Source organism: Equus przewalskii, chromosome 7 (assembly GCF_037783145.1).
Source record: "Equus przewalskii isolate Varuska chromosome 7, EquPr2, whole genome shotgun sequence".
In the NCBI taxonomy this organism is placed as follows: domain Eukaryota; kingdom Metazoa; phylum Chordata; class Mammalia; order Perissodactyla; family Equidae; genus Equus; species Equus przewalskii.
In genome coordinates, this window is record NC_091837.1 from 16,747,858 (window position 1) to 16,769,961 (window position 22,104).

Sequence of the window (22,104 nt, forward strand, 5' to 3'; positions counted from 1 at the left end):
AAATGAAATATACACATAGATTTCAAACTACTTCTTTCCTTCCTTGTATCATGAAATAAGTCCATTTAAAAAAACCATGTTATTGTGATGACAAAATAGACAATTTATTTTCTTTAGAGTATTAGACTCCTCTTTGGTGATGCTATCCTTTTTTTTTTTTTTGAGCTTGAAATATCTTCTCCTCGATTCCTCATACTTTAAAGAGAATTGTCCTTTAAAAAAGAGAAATGAATATGAAACCTAGTGTTAGTTTCAGCTGGAAAGGTTTCAAAGTTCGGCTAATGTTTAATGGTATACTTTGATAATACTATCCAGTTACAAAATAGCACTCTCTTGATAGTAAGGACTCAGTCTAGTGTGCAGGGACACCTTCTAAAAAGAGCAGAGAAACAAACTCTTCTTTGTATAAAATGCACTTTGACCCATAAACTGAAAATAGTAGAGAGAATTAATAGCAGCATGAAAATTTCCAGTAAAACTTGTTTGAGGTTTAAGTTGAGGAAAAGTGGCTTGTAGTAGATAGGAGTGACAATTACTTAGTGACAAAAACACAAAAACTAAAGTTATAGTTTTGTAATTAAATTATTTTTTCTAAAATAGGAAAGAGGAGAAGGAAGTGACCAGGGAATCTAACAGGAAATAAAGAGGGGTGATAAATTGAAGGAAGGACTGGAAAATCAGAAAAGGTTTAATAGAAAAAAAAAAGAGAGATGCCAAAATTTACTGTCTTCACTTTGTTGGCTATTCACTTGAGAATGGGTTAAGGAAAAATTATTAAGACCAGTAGCCATCCAAAAATCATAGAAATGCTTTCTCCTCTTTAAGAGGGCAAGTAAATGTATTGTGACTTATCTCTTTTGCAGGGAAGGAGAGGAGGGAGACAGATGATTTAAAAGAAGGGAGTTCTCTCTCTTTCTCTTTCTCTCTCTCTGTCTCTGTCTCTCTCTCAATTCATATTAAGAGTAGAAAATAAATCTTGTTCAAACTATTTTAAAAGGGTATTCAAGATTCCTGTGACTGTTAGAGACATGATCCTTAACAACAAACAAGCAGTATGATATAGTGCAGTGGTTCTCAGCCAGAGGGACATTGCCAAATATCCAGAAAATTTTTTGATTGTCTTGACTTGGGAGGTGCTACTGGCATCTAGCGGGTAGGCCAGGGGTGCTGCTAAACATCCTACAATGTACAGGGCAGTCCCTCAAAACAAAGAATTATCTGACTCATGTCAATAGCGCCAAGGTTGAGAAATCCTGGTATAGTGGAAACATAGCATGGCTCTGGAATCAGACAGACATGAGTCTGAATCCCAATTCCACTCCTTATTAGCTGTGTGACCTTGAGCATACATATAATGATATATCAAAAATATATAAATATATTTTTGCTGAATGAGTAAATTGATTCCCTCAAGTCTCAATTTCTTCATAAAATGGGGGTGGTAATACCTACCTCATTAATGAATAAAATGAGTGAGTGAATGAGATGGTTTTTAGGATTAGAGATAAGGTATATAAAGAACACCCAGCACAGGGCCTAGTACAGGTGAGTGTTCAGGAAATAGTAGGTAAATTGATGGTTACAATGATAAATAAAATTATGCCAGAGCATTCCTCTACTTTGCCTCCCATGAACCTGGTTACCTGAGTTCTCTCCCCCACCCCAAATCAGGTTACACGCCAGATCCATGAGCATGAGCAGGAGAACGAGTTGCGGGAACAGATGTCAGGTTATAAGCGGATGCGGCGCCAGCACCAGAAGCAGCTGATCGCCCTGGAGAACAAGCTGAAGGCTGAGATGGACGAGCACCGCCTCAAGCTACAGAAGGAGGTGGAGACACATGCCAACAACTCGTCCATCGAGCTGGAGAAGCTGGCCAAGAAGCAAGTGGCTATCATAGAAAAGGAGGTCAGTACGTGCACACCTGCCTTCGTGCCACAACCACGCCAAGCCTGTTCCAGTCAGGGGCATCATGTTAGCAGGAGACAAGAGTAGTGTGATTTTTGGTGATAGAGAAACAGTATTGCCTTGGTGTGTGTGTTGGGGTGGGGGGAGGTTTATGAGGCTTCTTATAATTGTCATTAAAAGCTAAAATAGTAACTGAGGTATATATCACATTCCTGTCTATTCAAATACATTCTGAGCATCAGTCCCTTGATGGGAGTCTGGGTACAAATAAAAAGAAGCAAGATGCTTCTATCCGATGGAAACTTGCACAGTTCGGGTATGTTACTTTGCCTGCCACACCCACAGTCCTCTTCAAAGGAAAGCTGCTCTACAGACAGTCCCTTTTTGTGGTGATAATCCCTGCCTACAGCTGATCGGACCAGGGGTGGGCACCTGACCAATGGCAGTGAGTAAGCTGGCTATTGCTTGGGTCTTCTAGGGAACATCTCTCTTCCCCATCCAGGTTCTAAACAAATTTTAAAAACAGACAAGAGGGTAAGGCAGATAGAGAGTCAAAATACCACCTTTATTATTGATAAATGTTAGATAGAAGTGATTTATGTCCCAAGGAAAACAGACCTAATAATACTGAACAAGATTAAACAGACCTCCCGACCCAACCCAGGCACTGCCAGTGCTAAGCCAGTCACCTCCCCTCACCCCCCGTGAGACTTACATAGTGCAGAAAAGCAGAGTGAACCTGTGGTCCCTGGGGACGCTGTTTCAGTAATTAAGCTCACTGTCTCCACATGGAAGGAAACATCAGAACTGTAGAAGAAATATCCCCCCAATAGCCATCTATTCGTGAGGCCATCTGGCATGAAAACTTCTGCCTGAACAGGGATGATAATGATTAAATAAACCAATCAGATTCTTTCTTGGGAATTCAACTTGATAAATATGTGGAGAGAACTGTTCATAATGGAAGAATTGTTGATAATGGAAGCTAAAGGTGAGAAGATCCACAAAGAGAACCATGAAGCATAATTCCCTCTCTATCCCCCAGGTACCTCATCTTACATACGTGCTTCAGCGAAGGGTTCCTCGATCCTTAGATTTGGTCACTTTCAGGAGCCAATATTTATTGAGTTATCTTTTATTTGGGCTGTGTTCTATCTACTCAGGAGCCCCCCAAATGTCCTGGTCTCAGACTGCTGTGGATTGCAGCAGGTGCCTAAGAAATCAAATGTCACTAGCTTTGCCTATTATACTGGAGGTGACCCCACTAGGAAATCTGATAGTTGGAATAATTTATTGATTAGAGTTGGATTCTTGGAATAAAACTGGCCAGTCATGGTTATTTATCCATTTATCCATTTTTATAATTTAACCCTTGGGCTACCAACAATATGATAAAAAGTCTTTTGTTATAATCCTTAGTTTACCTTTCATGCCGTGTATTTTTTTGTGTGTTCAATAAAACGTGGTTTGGGTTTACCTTCCTATTTTTCCCATAATTAGGGATATATTTTTCAATGGTAAAAATTTCAATTTTTTGTTTGTTTAAAACATGAGAAAATCAAAGCATTTCCTTATTTTTTAATTAATTTGTTTAAAAATATTACATTATTCAACACTTACAGACTCTTTTAATGTAGTGGAGAATATAGATAGCTGAATTCTGTGTGAAGATCAAGTCATCCTAGATCAATCGTATTTGTTATTTTATCAGGCAAAGGTAGCTGCAGCAGATGAGAAGAAGTTCCAGCAACAGATCTTGGCCCAGCAGAAGAAAGATTTGACAACTTTCTTAGAAAGTCAGAAGAAGCAGTATAAGATTTGTAAGGAAAAAATAAAAGAGGTAAGAATACCGATATTTGTAGTCACCAAGTTGCCATTAGAATGGTTGGAACTTGAAACTGATTCATCTTACATTGTGATCATACATTCATCTTGCATTGTGTAGTCTAATCCAGTGATTCTCAAACTTTACATTAGAATCACCTGAAATTCTTATTAAAACAGATTGCTGACCCACCCCTAGATTTTCTAATTCAATGAGTCTAGGGTGGATTTTGAAGCACGCATTTCTAACAAGTTCCCAGGTGATGCTGATGCTGCTGGTCCCGGCACCACACTTCAAGAACCCTTGTGCTAACTGTAAACCATTCTTGCCTACTTCCGGTTTATTCTCCACACTTCAGCCAGAGGCATCTTTTCAAACGATGAGTCTTGTCATATCTCTTCATGTTTTTAACGTTTACTGGCTTCCCATTGCTCTTAGGATATAGATCAAAATACTAGAAGTCCCTGCGTGGTCTGCTACCAGCCTCCCCTCCAGTCTCACCTCACACCAGTGTTCCCCCATCTGCTTACCTAACCCTCACTCTTCGCTGCTTCTGCCACAATTGTCATATTTTGGTTCCTCAAATGTGTCAAGCCCTTCTCCAAGGTCTTTGCTCACACTGTTTCTTCTGCCAGGATGCTCTTCCCACCCTCCCACCCCAAATCCCACCCTGACCACAATTCTGCTGTTAATTCCTTGTAAGCTTCAGGATTGCTTATTAGTACCTTAACTTAAACATTGCTTCCCCAGGGAAGCCTCTCCTGACTGCCTCTACCAAGACAGGTGCCGTGGGTTTCATAACACTAGTTTTCAATTATGCATTTTTTTTAGTGATGATTTGCGCTACTTACCCTAGTAGCTGGTAAGTGATAAGAGCAGAGGCCATGTCTTTTTGTTGTTGTTGTTCATGCCTGTATCCCTGTTTCCAGTAAGGTGAATATTTGACGATTGATTGATTGATTCTTGAATGTTTGGTTGAAGACCGCTAGTGGACTTAGAGAGTCCTCCTGAGGAGCTGCAGTTTGATCTAAAAGCTCAGATTCCTTCAGTCCTCCCTTTGCCAGTACTCACAGGCGACTTGCCTGCAGTTCCATAGACTGCCCTTCTCATACGACGGGGTTTCTTCAGTCCTCCCTTTGCCAGTGCTCACAGGCGACTTGCCTGCAGTTCCATAGACTGCCCTTCTCATACGACGGGGTTTCTTCAGTCCTCCCTTTGCCAGTGCTCACAGGCGACTTGCCTGCAGTTCCATAGACTGCCCTTCTCATACGACGGGGTTTCTTCAGTCCTCCCTTTGCCAGTGCTCACAGGCGACTTGCCTGCAGTTCCATAGACTGCCCTTCTCATACGACGGGGTTTCTTCAGTCCTCCCTTTGCCAGTACTCACAGGCGACTTGCCTGCAGTTCCATAGACTGCCCTTCTCATACGACGGGGTTTCTTCAGTCCTCCCTTTGCCAGTACTCACAGGCGACTTGCCTGCAGTTCCATAGACTGCCCTTCTCATACGACGGGGTTTCTTCAGTCCTCCCTTTGCCAGTACTTACAGGCGACTTGCCTGCAGTTCCATAGACTGCCCTTCTCATACGACGGGATTTCTTATTTGTAGACTACTAGTATATTAAGGTTTAATAAAACTCAGCATGGGGCATTCTTCTAGTGTATGAAATCATTCATTTGAGCTCACATTCTAAGTTAACAATATGGGACTTAGCAAGGTTCCTCTCTGATTGTTTTTAATGAGGAAATGAAAGCAAGTGGGTGTGAGTGAGCCTCAGGATCTTTTGCCCTGCCCAGATGAGTCCCTGGTAATTGTTAGGCCTGTCAGAAATTTGTATTTGATCCACACTTCCCACTGAATGGGAAGAATCTCTGAGACTATAGGATCTAGAAAACCAGGCTGTAGAGATAAATAGCCTAACTAAGAAGATTCACATTTTCTCTCGTTATTGCTTGAGCCTAATTATTCTATCATAACAGATGTGGCTGGATCACAGAGACAACCTTGATTTTTCAGTAAGAAATTTTGAAATTTTCCCAGCTGCACGTTCATTTTTACGTCTATCTTATTGTGTTCACTCATGCTCTGGAGGCCATACTTTATGACTGCAGCCGCCATTCTGAGCTTTTGTTAACACCAAGGTGTTTGGAGATTGCATGAACTCCACCTTTAGAAGATCCCCTACAGAATGGCATTCGAGAGTCCCCACTCAGTCTTTAGGCATAACGTTATTTTTGGTTCACTATACTCAGGTTTATGAGTGCAAGAGACAACAGGCCTCAGCATAAGTCTTTCAACATCCTCCTGAAGAAAAACAGGCCTAAACCTAATTTGCGATAGCCTCAGTAAGCCTTTCTGTGCACAGCTAATATTACTCCGTACGAAGTACAGCTTAGTTCAGACTATTTAAAGTGGCACGTATATTTAGATATGGGTATACTTAAAGGTATTGTCCTTGTGATGACAAAACAATCTCCACTATCCCCACTATTGATAGATAATAGGAGTGTGAGTAAAACAGAATAATGGATGGTGCAGAAATAATTTATTCTTGCTTTTGGAGTGAATTTTTATGATCATATTTAGATTTGGGTGTGAAATGTAGTGGTTAATGCCAAACCTAGTAGCAAAGCTGTGGCATCAAGAGATGAGTCACCCAGCCTTTCTGTTGTGATCCCAGCTTACTCCATGCTAGAAACAGCTCTTGCTCTTGTTGATTCTAATATTTCACTGGAACAGGAAAGTTGAAAGTTGATTTACCAGGACTTCTAGGCCAAGTGCAAGAATAATCTAAATAGAGATGTATGATGTCTGCATCACTAAACATTAAGTAAAATAGGTGTTAGCAGTTAAAGGAGATCTCAACTGAGTGAGTAGTTAACTAAATATTATAGGTCAAGCTTGCCACTACGAACAAAGACGAGTACACTGTACCTTCTCTAAAGTGGTCATCTTACTTTCCCCATAGATTAACCTCTTCTTAACTCTTCTGATTCACTGCTTTCTTCCTTTTATCCATATGGTCTGGAATAATTATGAATTTTGTCCTTTTGAAAATATAGGTGGTTTGTTTACCCTCTAATCCCTAATGAAGAGTGCTTTTTCCTGAAATTCAAACTAGTGACATTTGCAGAGTCACCTCCAGTCTTTGAAATCTGTCTGCTTCTCTCAGTATTATTACCACTTCCTTTGTCCAAGCTACTATCATCTCTTGGCTGGACCTTTGCACTAGCCTCCTAGCTGTCTCCATGGACGTGCTCTTCCTTGCTTCATTCTGTTCTCCACGTGGCAACCAGAGTCATCTTTTTGAAATGCATCTCATTATGACACCCCAATATATATAAAATCCATTTCTCCTATGCTAAATATCAGTGTCCTTAACTTGGTCTATAAGGCCTCTAATGGTCCTGCCCACCTGTCCAGCCTCATTTCATGTCACACTGCACCAACTACTCTGGCCTTCTTTCAGTTCCTTGATCATATCATGTTTCAGTTAACCCACCTTAAGGGTTTTGCACATGCTGTGTCCTCCACCGAGAGTATCCTTCCCTCTCCTTTTCCACTGGTTAACGTCTACAATTTTTCAAATTTCAGCTTAGGTGTTACCAAGGGCAAATATTTTCTATTAAACGTCCTTGTAGAACCAAGTACTTCACCTTCACAGCAATTATCACAGTAATTTTCAGTTCATTTCTGTGGTTCTTCAATTAATTTTTTATTTCAGACTAAAAAGCCCCATGATGGTAGATATGTTCTTTTGCCCGCCATCATATCCTTGTGCCTTGCATATGCCTGTCACATGATAGCAACTAGTAAGTGTGTGTTGATTGAATAAGTGAACAAATAATTTCTGACAGTGAAAAGCCAAAAACATGGAAACTAACAAGTCTCCCTCTCAATACTCAATTAATTGACAAAATTGTTGGGGATGAGGGATGTGCGACACCAAGCCTTTCTGTCCTTGCATTCTCATTTGCTTTCCAAATAATCTTAGTTCCTTTTGCTTAATGAGACCAGCATGGATTTTTTTCTTTTTTTCTTTGTGAAGGAGATGAATGAGGACCATAGCACACCCAAGAAAGAAAAGCAAGAGCGGATATCCAAGCATAAAGAGAACTTGCAGCACACACAGGCTGAAGAGGAAGCCCACCTTCTGACTCAGCAGAGACTGTACTACGAAAAAAACTGTCGTTTCTTCAAGCGGAAAATAATGATCAAGCGGCACGAGGTGGAGCAGCAGAACATTCGGGAGGTATTTGTTATGTTCATAACTATTGTCATTAATGTATGGGACAAAAAGCTTTATGAGGATTGTGACCATTTTGTCCGTCATCTGTTTTGTCCAGTCCTATATCCTTAGCCTCTTAGTCTTCAGTGCAGTGCCTGACACAATGTAGGCACACAAAAAAGTAAGGGAATGAATTTACTACCAACAAGAGAAAGCCATTTACAGAACAAGGGATCAACCTTTTCCAAATCAATGCAATAGAATTTTGTTGAACACCTGTTATAAGCCATGTCATGGAGTGGAGAATCAAAATAAGTAGAATAGAGAATTTTTGCTTTCAGCCTGCTTGTCAAAAAGTTATGTTTTTTGTGACTCTGTGAAACAAATAACAGTATGATGCTCTATAATTAAGATGGAGAAAGCAAAATACCATATGATTTCACTCATGTGAAGAAATGCAACAACAACAATAATAACAAACAAACGGATACAGAGAATAGATTGGTGGTTACCAGGGAGAATGGGGGCCGGTGGGAGGGTGAAAGGGGTAAAGGGGCACATTTGTACCATGGTGAATGGCAACTAGACTTTTGATGGTGAACACAATGTAGTCTATCCAGAAGCCAAAATATGATGTACACCTGACATTTATAATGTTATAAAACAATGTTACCTCAATTAAAAAAAAAAAGAGTGCCTCCTTTGTGCCAGGCACTGTGCTGGAGACACCAGGGCTACCAAGAAGTTATACTCCCTGCCTTCAAGTAGCCCTAAGTCTAAGAGGAGAAACAGATATGTAACAGACTAATTATAATATGTTAGGTACAATAATAGACATATGAATAAAGTATCATGGGCATATGGTCACGAAAGGGCTTGGAGGATTCGGTGATTGATGAGAAGTTGAGTGTTCTGGGTGTATGGAGCGGAGCGTCGGAACAAGAGAAAAGTTGGAAGCAGAATGTGTAGGCTCGTGCCTTGTTTCTTAAGGCAAGGCATTTAGGTTTTAGCCCGAAGGCAATTGCATGGCCCTCAGAGGTTTTTAAGCCAGGGAGTGATGCTGACTTCATTTTGAAGAATTAGTGCATCAGTGTGAGGGTAGCCTAGAGTGGTGACAAGCAACATACAATGAGGTCAGCGAGGATGCTCCTTCTCTAGTTCTACCTGGAAGAGGCAGTGGGGAGAGAGAGAGATTAGATTTTTTTTTTTTTTTTTTTTTTAGTTAGCATACACCTTCCCTAGCCCAATACTGTAAGATTCATATAAGCTTTTTGAGATTAGATCTAAGTGACATTTCTGAAACAGAACTGACAGTGATTCAGACCAAATGATGTTAGAATTCAGAAGAGGGAGGAGTCAAAAATGACTTAAAAGTGTCTAATTTGGGAAATTGGATGAATAGGATGTTATTCACTGAGATGAGGAATACAGAATGTAAATCAGTTGCAGATACAAAGTTCACTAGGAAATCACTGTGACCTGAAGTAATCAAAAAAACTCTCACAAATGAGCCAGCACATTGGTATAAAAAAACCAAAGTTTGATAAAAATTCAGTGTTAGCCTACATGAGGGAAACAAGTACTTCAGGCACACTTAATGGGAATGTGAATTGGCATAAGCTTTTTGGAGAGCAGTATTCAAATGGGAAGACAAAAGGGTGGAGCAAATTAAAATTTATTAAACACATATAATTATGGGCCAGGCTCAGGGTCTTTATCTGTATTATCTCATCTAATTGGAAGTGGGAGAAACTGTTGAACATTTTTGAGCCAGGCAATGAGTGATATGGCTAAAATTTTACTTTAGAGAGATTTGCCCAGTTTGGTAGTGATGCACAGATTGATTAGAGCATGCATTCTCAGTGGGGGCAATATTGCCCCCAGAGGGGTGAAAATGGGTTCTTATGGGGGAGGGGTCTTAGATATTACTATGGCTTTTGGCCCTCTGAAGGACCATAGTACATAAACAAATATACAGTATATGTATGGTATTAACATTCTAGGGGTGGGGATGGTCGGGCAGAGGGGAGTCTAAAAAGGCTCCTAATGGGGACAATAATGAAAAAAAAAAGTTGAGAAACACTGGATTAGAGAGAAGAAACTAGAAGCAAAGAGAGGTGGTGGTAGCTGTCAAAAGAGAAATGGACTTGAAACATGTTCTGAAGTATAAAATAAACAGGACTTAGCATACAATGGGATATGAGAGAGAAGATGAGGGTAGAAGCAAAGCTATTTCTAGGGTTTAAGACTTGGGGAAATGTAGATTTTGGCAGAAACAGAGAAGCTTAGAGAGAGGTATTGGTGAGAAACTGATTAATTCAGTACTAGATATGTAGAGTTTGTTAGAAGGGAAAAAAGTCCAAATGAAAAAGTTCAAAAGCCAGTTGGAAATAAGGTATTTAGGATTCTTTTCATTTGGCAATTATTGTTATTCTAATAGCACATATTTGGAAGAAGTCTGAGGCTAAGGGGAAAATTAGTGCCAATAAAAGCTATAGAAGACAATTATTCCCCAAAATTGATAGGAACTATATTCTTGACTTCATTAGTATCAGGTTCTAACGAGTTGAGCAAAGAATAACTCTATGAGGGTATTTTTCTTAAGAGTCTAGATTTTCCTTTGTTTAGTCTTATTCCAGAGACTTCTTCATGAAAATGTTCAAAGTTTTTCTTTACAGAATTAATAAAAGAACATTGAAAAAAGATAAATATAGAAAAATATAAAGTTGAGTGACAGTTCTTGATAATCCCATCCTATCCAATCTCTACCTGAGACAGTCACCTTTAATTTGGCATATATATGTCTGGATTTTTCTCCTGTATATATGTATACATACATGCAGCTTATATATAACTTTAACTTTACAAAAATAAGATTACATTAGTATCAGTGGGTCTGTTTGATTTGCAAGCAATAGAAACAAACTCTGGCTGACTTAGTATGGAAAGGAATTTATTGGAAGGATACATAGGGTAGATGACAGAGCTGAAGAACCAAACTGGAAAAGATGAAGAATCAAGCTGGAAAAGCAACTTCCATAACCTAGAGATCAAGAGCTAATGGACATTCCTCAAGGCTCACCATTTGGATGTATCTCCTCCAACCGTGTTTAATCTTTGTATCATTTCTGCTTAAGATTCAAATTCCTAGGAGAGAGAGAGAACTTGATTGGGTAATGTGCTTACTCCCTTACTCAGTACTCTGTCAGATTCCAGATAGTGTGGGAGGGTTTCTGTTTCCAAACAGAGGAGCCTGTTAACAAAGAAGGGGAAATGGATACTGAATCTACAAAACCCCCCAAATGTCCACCATACTGTTTTGTAACTCTCCCTTTTTTTTTTTTTTAAAGTTTGGCACCAGAGCTAACATCTGTTGCCAATCTTTTTTTTTCTTCTTCTTCTTCCCAAAGCCCCCCAGTACATAGTTGTATATTCTAGTTGTAGTTCCTTCTGGCTGTGCTGTGTGGGATGCTGCCTCAGCATGGCCTGATGAGCAGTTCTAGGTCCATGCCCAGGATCCAAACCAGTGAAACCCTGGGCCTCCAAAGCAGAGCACGCAAACTTAACCACTCGGCCACAGGGCCAGCCCTTTTTTTTCCCCCCATTTACTATCTAGGACATAAAGCTCTGCCTTACTCTTTTTAACCATTAATAGTATGTTTTTTGTATTTATTTAATGAGGTACTTCTCAGTGGATACTTTGTTGAAGTTTTACAATATTACTAACAATGCTACAGAGAACATCTTTGCACATAGATCTTTTTACATGTATACAAGTATTTTGTAGAATATATTCTCAAATGTGGAATTTCTGAGTTAGAGTCTATACATCTAAATTTTTAATATATATTGCCAAATTGCCCTCTAAGAGGCTTTATACTCCCATCAATAAAGAATACCTATTTTCATATATCATTGCCAAAACTGAATATTAGCAATCCTTTTAATTAATGGAAACATTTCAAAGGATCAACATTGACTGATTGAGTCTCTTTCTCTATTATCAATACACATAGATGCTCACTATTTTCTAACCAGTTATGAAACTAAGAACTGAAATTAAGAAAGCATTGAATGTCATAGGTTAACAACATCTCTGTTTAAAACTTTGACTTCTAGTTCTTACTCAACCTCAGTGGACATGAGGACAAAAATTTTGGCTTGAGTGAGATCAGCTGCTTTTAAAGAAGTCACTAGCACTTCCTTTGAAACTTCAGTAGACTGCTTGGATAATGGTTGGGAAGAGTTTATTAGGGGACAGCCCCTAGATCCACATCTTACACAGGAGCTGGAGTCACATAAAATATCATAATGTGTGTAGGATCCATGGTGTGTGAAAAGTATATATGTTTCAACACTAAGTGCACGCTCAGCTTGGTGAGATGCTCACAATGTGTGATGTGGGCTGAGGGAAAGGGAGCTGCATGGCTCTCATCTCACTCCCTCAGGGCATATATACATTGAGCGCACTGGTGGCAGAATCACCTGTACCATTAAGTTTGTTTTTGTGTTTTTGCTCAGCTCATTTTGTTGAATTTGTATAAGGTAAAGGTGGACATGATGTGGCTCTACCGTATACTGTGTAATTTGTACAGGTGAAGCAACCATTGCATCGTGTCTAGCTAGAGCAGAGGAATTCTTCAGAATATTGTATCACAGACTGAACATAAAACAGGAAAATATAAACCTTCATTGGGATGTCTTTTTTTTTTTTAAGATTTTATTTTTCCTTTTTCTCCCCAAAGCCCCCCGGTACATAGTTGTGTATTTTTAGTTGTGGGTCCTTCCAGTTGTGACCTGTGGGACACTGCCCCAGCATGGCCCAATGAGCGGTGCCATGTCTGCACCCCGGATCCAAACCAGCAAAACCCTGGGCTGCTGAAGCAGAGCACGTGAACCTAACCATTCGGCCATGGGTCCAGCTCCTCATTGGGACATCTTTTAATGGAAAATGTTGAAAGCCTAAAAACCTGAGTTTTAGCCTCACTTCTGTTTTATTGAAGTTGTATGATCTTGTGTTAGTCTCTCAATTCCCAAATTCCTTCCTATCATATATGAAGGGGTTAAATCCTTATAATCTTAGCACCTCATAAGGTTGCAATTAGGACTGAATGACTTAGATGAACTCATTTTTAAAACCTGAAAGCACTTTATACATTATTATGTAGGCACAGTCCTAGGCTCATAATAACTTGAATATTATTTTTTCCATGGTTTTAAATATTATAGGTAGCTTAACAACTTACATCTCAGCAACTCAGATGTATGAGTTAAAGGGAAAGGGAACAACCTACAATTGTAACAGAAAAGCCCATTTCAGCACCATGCCTCTCTTACTTCTCTAATAGTTTATAAAAACTAGTTTTAAGATATTCATTTCTGAATACAGAAAAATAATAATGACCTGTTTATATATTCTGAAGTGTTTTCTGATAGTCTTTCATTTCGTCTTCACAAAAGTGGTAGTTCATGGTGGGTATTGTTATCCTCACTTTACACCGGTGGAAACTAAAACATAGATTAAGAGACCTGCCCCAGCCATGCATAATGAGTCAATGGAAAAGCTGAAACTGACTCACATCCTAAATATTTTTCCGTTGATTCTCAAACTGTAGTATATATCAGAATTTGCTGGGTGGCTTATTATAAAGACCACTCACTTGTAACCCAGGTAATTCTGATGCGGGTATTCTGTGGACAACATCCTGAAGCATTCCATTAAGCATAAAGAAAAGCGTTTAATTTCTTCTGAAAGGTGTTGTTTGCTTTGCATCTTTTGTTTTTTCCCCATGAGTTTCAGGGCTCTGGGCAATTCAGACTCAGTTTGGAAAATGCGAAATGTATAAATGCCCATTATTGGGAGTCCTGGTACTGAAATGATAAATTAAAAATGATATAGTAACCTGGGAACCAGGACACTGACCCACTCCAAGGGCTTTCCTTGGCTCTTCTCTTGCTCATTGGTCTGGAGTAGCTTTGGTCTGTGGGAAGGGCTCACTGTCCTTTAGTGCCACCTATGGGTCAGTTAGTGATTTTTGAAAGAACACATTTGGTGGTCCAGGTAAGGAGAAAAAACCAAACTAGGAAAAGAAAAACTCAGGAGAGGATAGGGGGAGATGCTCTTCATTATCTTTTATTCCTTAAAACAAATGTTAATTGAATTTATACTTCAGATATTTCCCCAATAGGAAATAAGTTCCATGAGAGGATGTACTTGTTCACTGCTGTATCCCTAGGGCCTACAGCAGTGCCCAACACATAGGGAGAACTCAACAATTATTTGTTGAATAAATAAATGAATGATTAGTGACTTCGATCTAGTTAACAGATGCTGTGCTGTTTAAAGGACATCTCTTCAAATGGCTAGAAGGCCCAAGTGTATGAGATATTCTCAACCACACCAATATACAAATGTTACTAATATTTCTATGAAAATATTAGATGCTATCCCATAATGGATACTGTCAGAGAAGAGAGGCATGCTATTGTTCTAATTTAAAGTCCAGCTCCAATGCTTTCTCTGTTCCTTGACATTCTTAACTAGTAGTAATACCACCATTTTCAGAAATCTTGCAGCATAAAATCTTTACCTCCTTTATAGCACTTATCACTTCCAACCTTCCTCTTTTTTTAAATTTATTCATAAAACTATTTCACTATATTAATTAAGATCCTTTTGTTTGCATGTTACTGAAATTTATTTGAGCTAGATTAAGCCAAAACCAGGAAATTTACTACAGAAATATAGGAATGTTTCATAAAATCCAATAGCAATAATACAGCTGGACCTATAGGAGAACTTAGAACCAGTCAGGAACTTGAGCATCAACATATTCCCTATACTTCTTTCTTCTCTCTTTTTCATTCATCTTGCTCTGAAGCCCAGCATTCTCTCATCCTCAGTCCTCATAGCAATGGATGGCTACCACATGTGTAGTTTTTATATGCCCCTCAATTCCAGCCACACATAGAGACTAACTGTCTCTGAATCCCAATTCCAAATTCCCAAGAGAGAAAATAGATTGATTCAGTCAGCTGTAAGCTGAGCATATACTTCAATAAATATCTATTACAGTTCCCCATTAGAGTGTTAGCAAGAGTCATGGCCCACTAAACATTTTTATGGACCCAGAGCCCATGGTTCAGATCTTCAATACATTGCCATTCAGGAAATATTCTTGAACTGGTGAATGAAAAAATTTCACCAAACTCCTCCCCATCCCCGTGCTTTTTTTCTAGTTTCCTTTCTTTCCTTCCTTCAATGAAAAAGAAAGAGAAAGGCATGAGTAGAACTGCAAAGAACAAAATGATTAGATCTAGAAGTGATCACACAGACTGTGATGGAAAAGATGAAAGGGGAGAGATCTCATCTGCCTTTTCCCAGCATGCCCTGAACTCTGAGATTTTAAAAAATAGGTAATTGGCCTACTTCTGATACACGCAAAAACAGAGTATTTCACAGAAAACTAAGAACATTGAGGATATTCTCAGCTCTGACTGCATTTTAGAATCACATGAAGAACTGTTAAAAATATTGATGTCACAGTCCCACCCCAGGCAATCATCACAATTTCGGGTTGTAGGATTCAGGCATCATGTGTTTTAAAAGCTTCCTCACATGATTTTAATGGTCAGTCAGGGTTGAAAACCACTGCCTTAACTGAAGAAACATTTATTTAGACCTATGTGTAACATATCACCTAATTAAGGTACACAGCAGCAATGTGAGGGAGGTGAGAAGGGGCCGGGTAGAATTAATCCCACTTTACAGACAGTGAAGTTGTGATGGCTGTGAAGTTGCCCATCTTGTAAATGGTGGACCCACATGGAAAACCTAAATCTCCAGGGATTGTTAATCTAATCTCATTGAGTCATGCTGCCAAACACTAATGGGTTTAATTAAGAGACAGTTAGTAGTGCCATTCCTTGTCATCCCTCACTTAGTTGTGCATTTCTTCCAGTTCATCTCCATTCATCTCTCTCCATTTATCTTTTGTCCCTGAATGCAGGAATTAAATAAAAAGAGGACCCAGAAGGAGATGGAGCATGCTATGCTAATCCGGCACGACGAGTCCACCCGAGAGCTAGAGTACAGGCAGCTGCACACGTTACAGAAGCTACGCATGGATCTGATCCGTCTACAGCACCAGACTGAACTGGAAAACCAGCTGGAGTACAATAAGAGGCGAGAAAGGGAACTGCACAGAAAGCATGTCATGGAACTTCGGCAACAGCCAAAAAACTTAAAGGTAAGAGGAAATTGAAGTATTTCCCTATTTGTGCTCTGGGACCCAGTCAGATTGGATCAGTGGTTCCTGCACCTGGATGACTGTCAGAGTCACATGACAGCTTTGCAAAATTACAAATTCCTGGGCCCTGCAACTACTGAATCAGACTCTCCAGACGTGAAGCACAAGGGTCTATATATAACAAACTCCTGAAGAGATGCTGCTGGGCAGGCTGGTTTGGAAACCATTGTGCTAGATGATCCCTCCATTTTTCTTTGTATCCAATATGCAGTTTCGCTGACTCCTTTGTGACCTACCCTCTTTAAAATTGTAACGTATGGACTAACAGCAGCCCATGGTTCTAATCCCAGGAAATGAGAGAGTTACCAGGTATATGACAGATAAATTTCATCTGTGGTGCTGCTCAGATTATTGGTACTAGCAGTTACTAGGTTGAGTGCTGCTATATTAAGAAAGACTCTAAAGCCACATCCAAGCTAAGTAGGAAGGAGTATGATTGATTAGTAACATCTGTCCTGGGCATGGGAATCAGGAATGAGTCTACACGTGCCAGGCACTTATTTCCCCTGCACTAGAGATATGGAACTCCTGTGGCCCTCACTGCCTCCAGATAATTTTAGCTGACTGCTAATTAACAAGCGATATAGACTAAGTCATTGCTTTATGTCAAGAGGGACATTGTCAGTGTTGACACAGATATGAGGCCAACCTCAGTCACACTGGACATGCTCCCCTCTAGCCAAATCCTAACCTGTCTAATTAGTGATCCTTGTGATCACAGCTCCTCCAAGTGTTCATGAAATGGAAGTGTGACTATGAGACAACCTGGTGGAACTTCTGGATTTATAATAATACACCCCGCCTTCTCCTTCCCAAAATGCATATTTGATATTGCTACATGCAAGTACAACCTCTTAATGGGGAAAAATATCTAAAATCAGTTTTTCCTTTCCATTTATGCTGAAATCCAGTGGAAATGGGTTATCATGTGAAGTATTATCCAGACACTCTCCTTTATTGATTTGTCAAGGAAACACAGAACAGTGAAAGGTGGCATATACACTGCCATCCCCTTTCTCACTTGGAAACAGAGGGGAAAATGACAAAAAAAAAAAAAGGGTAAAAACAACAAACAATAGAAGGCACTGAAGATTTTGACTAGGTAACCGTTAAAGTAATGCACAAGCTTTTAACAATCTAAGCTTCATAGTATTCCACAATCTGCTCAGAGTTGTGATCCCTGTAACAATTCACTTTTTAATCCATTTGTAAATTCAAAATGACTTCTATTCATTTCATATAAAACCAAAAGTACTGGTAGAGTTAACTCTTGTCTGTGTCATATGTATTGTTTTCATTATTTTTGACTAGTAATGTGGGTCACTGCACCAAAAGACAAATGGTCTCAGCACCTGTATTGTGTCATTAGAATGGAAGGCTTTCTGTATTTACTGATGTGTCTTTATTTTCCTTTTGTCACTTTTTCTACACAGGCCATGGAAATGCAAATTAAAAAACAGTTTCAGGACACTTGCAAAGTACAGACCAAACAGTATAAAGCACTCAAGAATCACCAGTTGGAAGTTACTCCAAAGAATGAGCACAAAACAATCTTAAAGACACTGAAAGATGAGCAGACGAGAAAACTTGCCATTTTGGCAGAGCAGTATGAACAGAGTATAAATGAGATGATGGCCTCTCAAGCGGTAAGTGGTTAGGGTCAGTGCCATGGCTTCAAGAGCTTTGGGAATCAAGAAAATTCAAGATCCAGCCTTTTGTTTTCCAAGATGATTCTTGCACAAATTTAGGAAATTGGTGTTTTTCTACCCAAAGAACTGAGGAAGTGACGACGCTGAATAAAGCCAAGCCAACACGGATACTTGCTGGAGTGTGTCTTCTAAGATGGAACTCAAGGAATAATGTGCTAAATCAGACCTGTGGCACATAGGGACTTTGAGAGCAAGATGTGATAGATACCACATATAATATCCTATTTTCATTCATCAAAGCTTGTGCAACTAATGTCAGGCACAAATGAGTAAGACACACAGACATAGTCATTCAATAAACTTTTACTAAGCATCTGTGTCCAGCACTCTGCTGGGCTCAGAGATAGAGTGATGAGCTAGAGAGACAACAATTGGTCCCTGTCCCCACACTTTTGTCAGTCAGGCAAGGAGGTCAGATAATTAAGCAATAGAAATAAAGCGTAATAAGTCCTTTGGTGTGGGAGGTGCCGGAGGCTCTGGGAAGATAAGTAGGAACAACTAATCTGGTCTAGGGAAAGCTGCCCAACAGGAGCCAAGCTTGAAGGAATTTATTGAAGTAAACGGGTTCCACAGAAAGGGACCTACATAGGCAGGCAAAGGTCCAAAAGGTGGAAAGTATGCATTTGGGGACTGAAAGAACTTTGGCCTGAGCCCAAAGTTCAAGGAAGAGGATTGTGGGAGCCCAAAATCGAGAGGTTGTAAAGGTCTTGGTAAGCCAGAGATGGGAGCTTGCCTGGTAATTCTATGATGGTTTCACAAGGAGATGAGTCTTGAAGAGTAATAGTTCACCAAAAAGGCTGAAGAGGAAAAGTCCTTCCTGGCAGAGAATACAGTATATTCAGAGACTCAAAGGCCTGAAAGAGGATGTGTTTGAGAAACAATGAGTAGCTGATATGGCAGGAGTATGAAGGAAAGCAGGGAGATAGTCAGGGATCAGAGCCTCAAAAGCCAGGAGTTTGGACATTATTCTGTAAGCAATGGAGAGCTACTGAAGCCTATTCTGAGAAGGAGGGTGACAGGATCAGATTTGTGTTATAGAAAGATACTGGCAGTAATGTGGCAAATATAGGTAAAGAGACCTGTTAGGAAGCTATTGTAATAGTCAAAAAAAAGTCATGAAGGCCTGAACTAAGAACATGCTAATGGAGATGGTGAGAAGGGAGAAGGATTTGGGAAATATTTAGGAGTAGAAGAGATAGGACTTAGTGACCAATTTGAGATGATCAATTTGTCATCAATCATGTCTTCATGGAATATATGAAAGAGTGGAGGAAAGAGACATTGAAAAAATCTACTCAGTGTAATGGCAGAGCAAGTGCAGTGTGCTAAGAGAGTGTAAACCAGGAGAGCTAAGCTGGTCTGGAGAGTCAGGAAAGGCCTTGCAGACACAATGATTATTTAAGCTGAGGTGTAGGGAGCATATTCCAGACAAAACAAACTGCATGTGTAAAGATGCAAAACACAGTGGCACTTCTAAAGAACTCAAGTCCATTATGTTTAGAATATAGAGAACTAGGAGGAGACTAACATGAGAATAAGACTGCAGGGGTAAACAGAGGCTAGACCGGGTAGGGGCTTGTAAGCTTTCTTAAGAATTTTTATCTTTATCCTAAAAGCAATGGGAAGCCATTGAAGAGTATTAAAGAGGGGACTGACATCAGATTTGCATTTTTGAACCATCACTCTGGTGATGGAGAGGATGGCCTGGGAGATGGCAAGAGCAGATAGAAGGAGATCCTTTATAAAGTCGCTGCTTTACCCGGGCATGAGGGAGTGTGGCTCAACTAGAGAGGGGGCAGCTGGGATGAAGGAGAAGTGGCTAAGTTTGAGAGACAGGCAGGAGATGGAATTGAAAGCATTTAGTGACAGATTGAATGTGGACAGTGAGATATTAAGGATGACTCCCAGTCTCTAGTTTGAACAAAATGGCAGATGATGGTGCCATTTACCTATGTGGTAAAAAAGGAGGTAGAGCAGACTGGAGAAGGGGGAAGGGAAAGATGATTGTTAATATTAGTCATGCTGAGCTTGAGGGCCTGGGGAACCTCCACGTGAAGGCGTCTCCAGTAGACTGGATAAGCTAGCCTGGACCTCAGAAGAGAAGTCTGAAACAGGGGTATAGATGTGGGAGTTATTTGCATATAGATAGTAATTGAGTCTTTGGAATAAATGAGATTCCTTAGGAAGAGAGATTAAAGGAAGAAGAATGCCCACGACAAAGCCCTGAGGGACACCCACATTTAATGGCCCACTATGGTAGGGCATAGCTGGAAGAGGAGAGGAGGGAGGAAAAAACCAAGAGCGTGTGTCCTATCTCAGAAGATAAGAGAAAGATTTCAGGAAGGAAAGGGCAATCCACATTATCAAATGCAGCTGGGAGATCAAGTAAGATGAAGACTCATTCAAGGTGGTCATCAGTGACGCTAATGTGAGCAATATAAGTAGAGGGGTTGGGTCAGAATGAGGAGTGCAGAGAGAGGTTAAAGGTAAGGAGAAAGGGGAAGAGAGTTGATAGGGGCATAAAGGTTGATGGAGTTTTTGTCTTGTTCATCTTCACATTCTCAGCATCTGCAACAATGCCTGGCAAACAAGTGCTCAGTGTATGTTTGTTACATAAGATGGGAGAGAACGGGATCAGGAATATAGGTTTATGATTCCCCTTGAATAAAAAGAGAGAAATACCCTTTCTTCTGAGGCAAGGAGGAGATAAAATTATGTATGATAAATGCAGCTATCCTTTACTGACCACTTACCATGTGCCAGGCACTGTCTTGTAAGTGTTATCTCATTTCACTTTTGTGAAACCCCTTTGACCTTTGAAGTAGTTACTATTTTAACCCTAATTTACCTGTCAGGAAATTGAGGTTTATTGAAGTAAAGCCACTTGCTTAGGGCAGGAATAGGGAAACTTTCTCTGTAAAGGGGCAGATAGTAAATATTTTAGGCTTTGTGGACCACAGGGTCTCTTACAACTACTCAACTCTACTATTGTAGTGCAAAAGCAGCTACAGACAATACACAAATGAATGAGCGTATCTGTGTTCCAGTAAAACTTTATCGACAAAAATAGGCAACAAGCCAGATTTGGCCCTTAAGCCATAGTGTGTCAAGTCCTGGACTTCGAGGGTCACATAGTGGTAATTAGCTAATTGATGATGGAGCTAGGATTTGAACCCATTTTGGGGGGAACCTGTAAGCCTATATGCCTGGGCACTGCTACGTTATGCTGCTTCTATCACATACTTTTCTTCAGTTTAATCCACTTTAAAAAACAGAAATGTATTTACCTATACTTTTATAAAACTTTTTAATGGATTTGGTATGTGCAACTTTTGGATGATGAATACCAAAAACTGGAATATCCTCTGATTTCTAGACTGGCACTTTTACAGTCAGAGCTGGTACAGAGTAACATAGTTGCTGACATTAATAATAGAAGGCCAGAAATAAGAGAAGATGGAGGTATTTCAATGGTCTAAACTGCCCCTAGGATAAGCCTCTCACGCACTTGGCCAGGGCTCATGTAACAATTAACAAAGACAAGAGAAAAGAACAGACTTTCATTCCCACTGTTGGTAAAGAACCTTGCATATCAAGAGGGAATCGATAACAATCTCACTGGGAGCCAGTAAACCTGTCGGCCTTTATCTGTAAGGCTGTTGCTGCTGCAGCTTGACTGTTCACTCTGTCTAGTATCTCTTCTCTCTTCACTTCTCATTGAGAAAATGAAAAGAGAGGTATCCTCTTTAGTGGATTTTAGTGAAAGCTGGGTAGGATGAATTATTAGAAAGTACCTTGGAAGTATGATTACATTACTTATTTTGTGTTCATTTGCTATAGCATATTTCTCCAAAAGTACTAAAAAAGACAGTATGCAAATAACTTTCTGAAACTATTCTAATAACATTTCAAAAAGTCATTTCTCAATCAAGATATTGAGATATATTGTGAATTGTCACAAACTGTACAAAATAGGGAAGGAAGCATAATATGGAGAATAAGTATCTTAGCAAAGTGGTCTGTATGGAAATATGCAGATAAACTCAGGGGACAAAGAACTGTCTAATTCAAAGGTCCTAATTTCGTAGTTCCTAACCGAACTGAGGGCCTGCTAAATCTAGAGAAA

General features: G+C 39.8%; 1 protein-coding gene across 9 annotated transcripts in view; it reads left to right on the forward strand.

The window, feature by feature from the left end:
- The window catches only part of TAOK3 (TAO kinase 3), a 169,194-nt gene that overhangs the window by 143,492 nt on the left and 3,598 nt on the right, over positions 1 to 22,104 (forward strand). For all 9 annotated transcript variants that reach the window (XM_008533195.2, XM_070628809.1, XM_070628802.1 and 6 more), the window contains 5 exons: positions 1,672 to 1,908; positions 3,620 to 3,748; positions 7,781 to 7,984; positions 15,970 to 16,209; positions 17,703 to 17,915. In XM_008533195.2, coding sequence (XP_008531417.2) covers positions 1,672 to 1,908; positions 3,620 to 3,748; positions 7,781 to 7,984; positions 15,970 to 16,209; positions 17,703 to 17,915 — 1,023 coding nt within the window. The remainder of the gene's footprint in view (positions 1 to 1,671; positions 1,909 to 3,619; positions 3,749 to 7,780; positions 7,985 to 15,969; positions 16,210 to 17,702; positions 17,916 to 22,104) is intronic.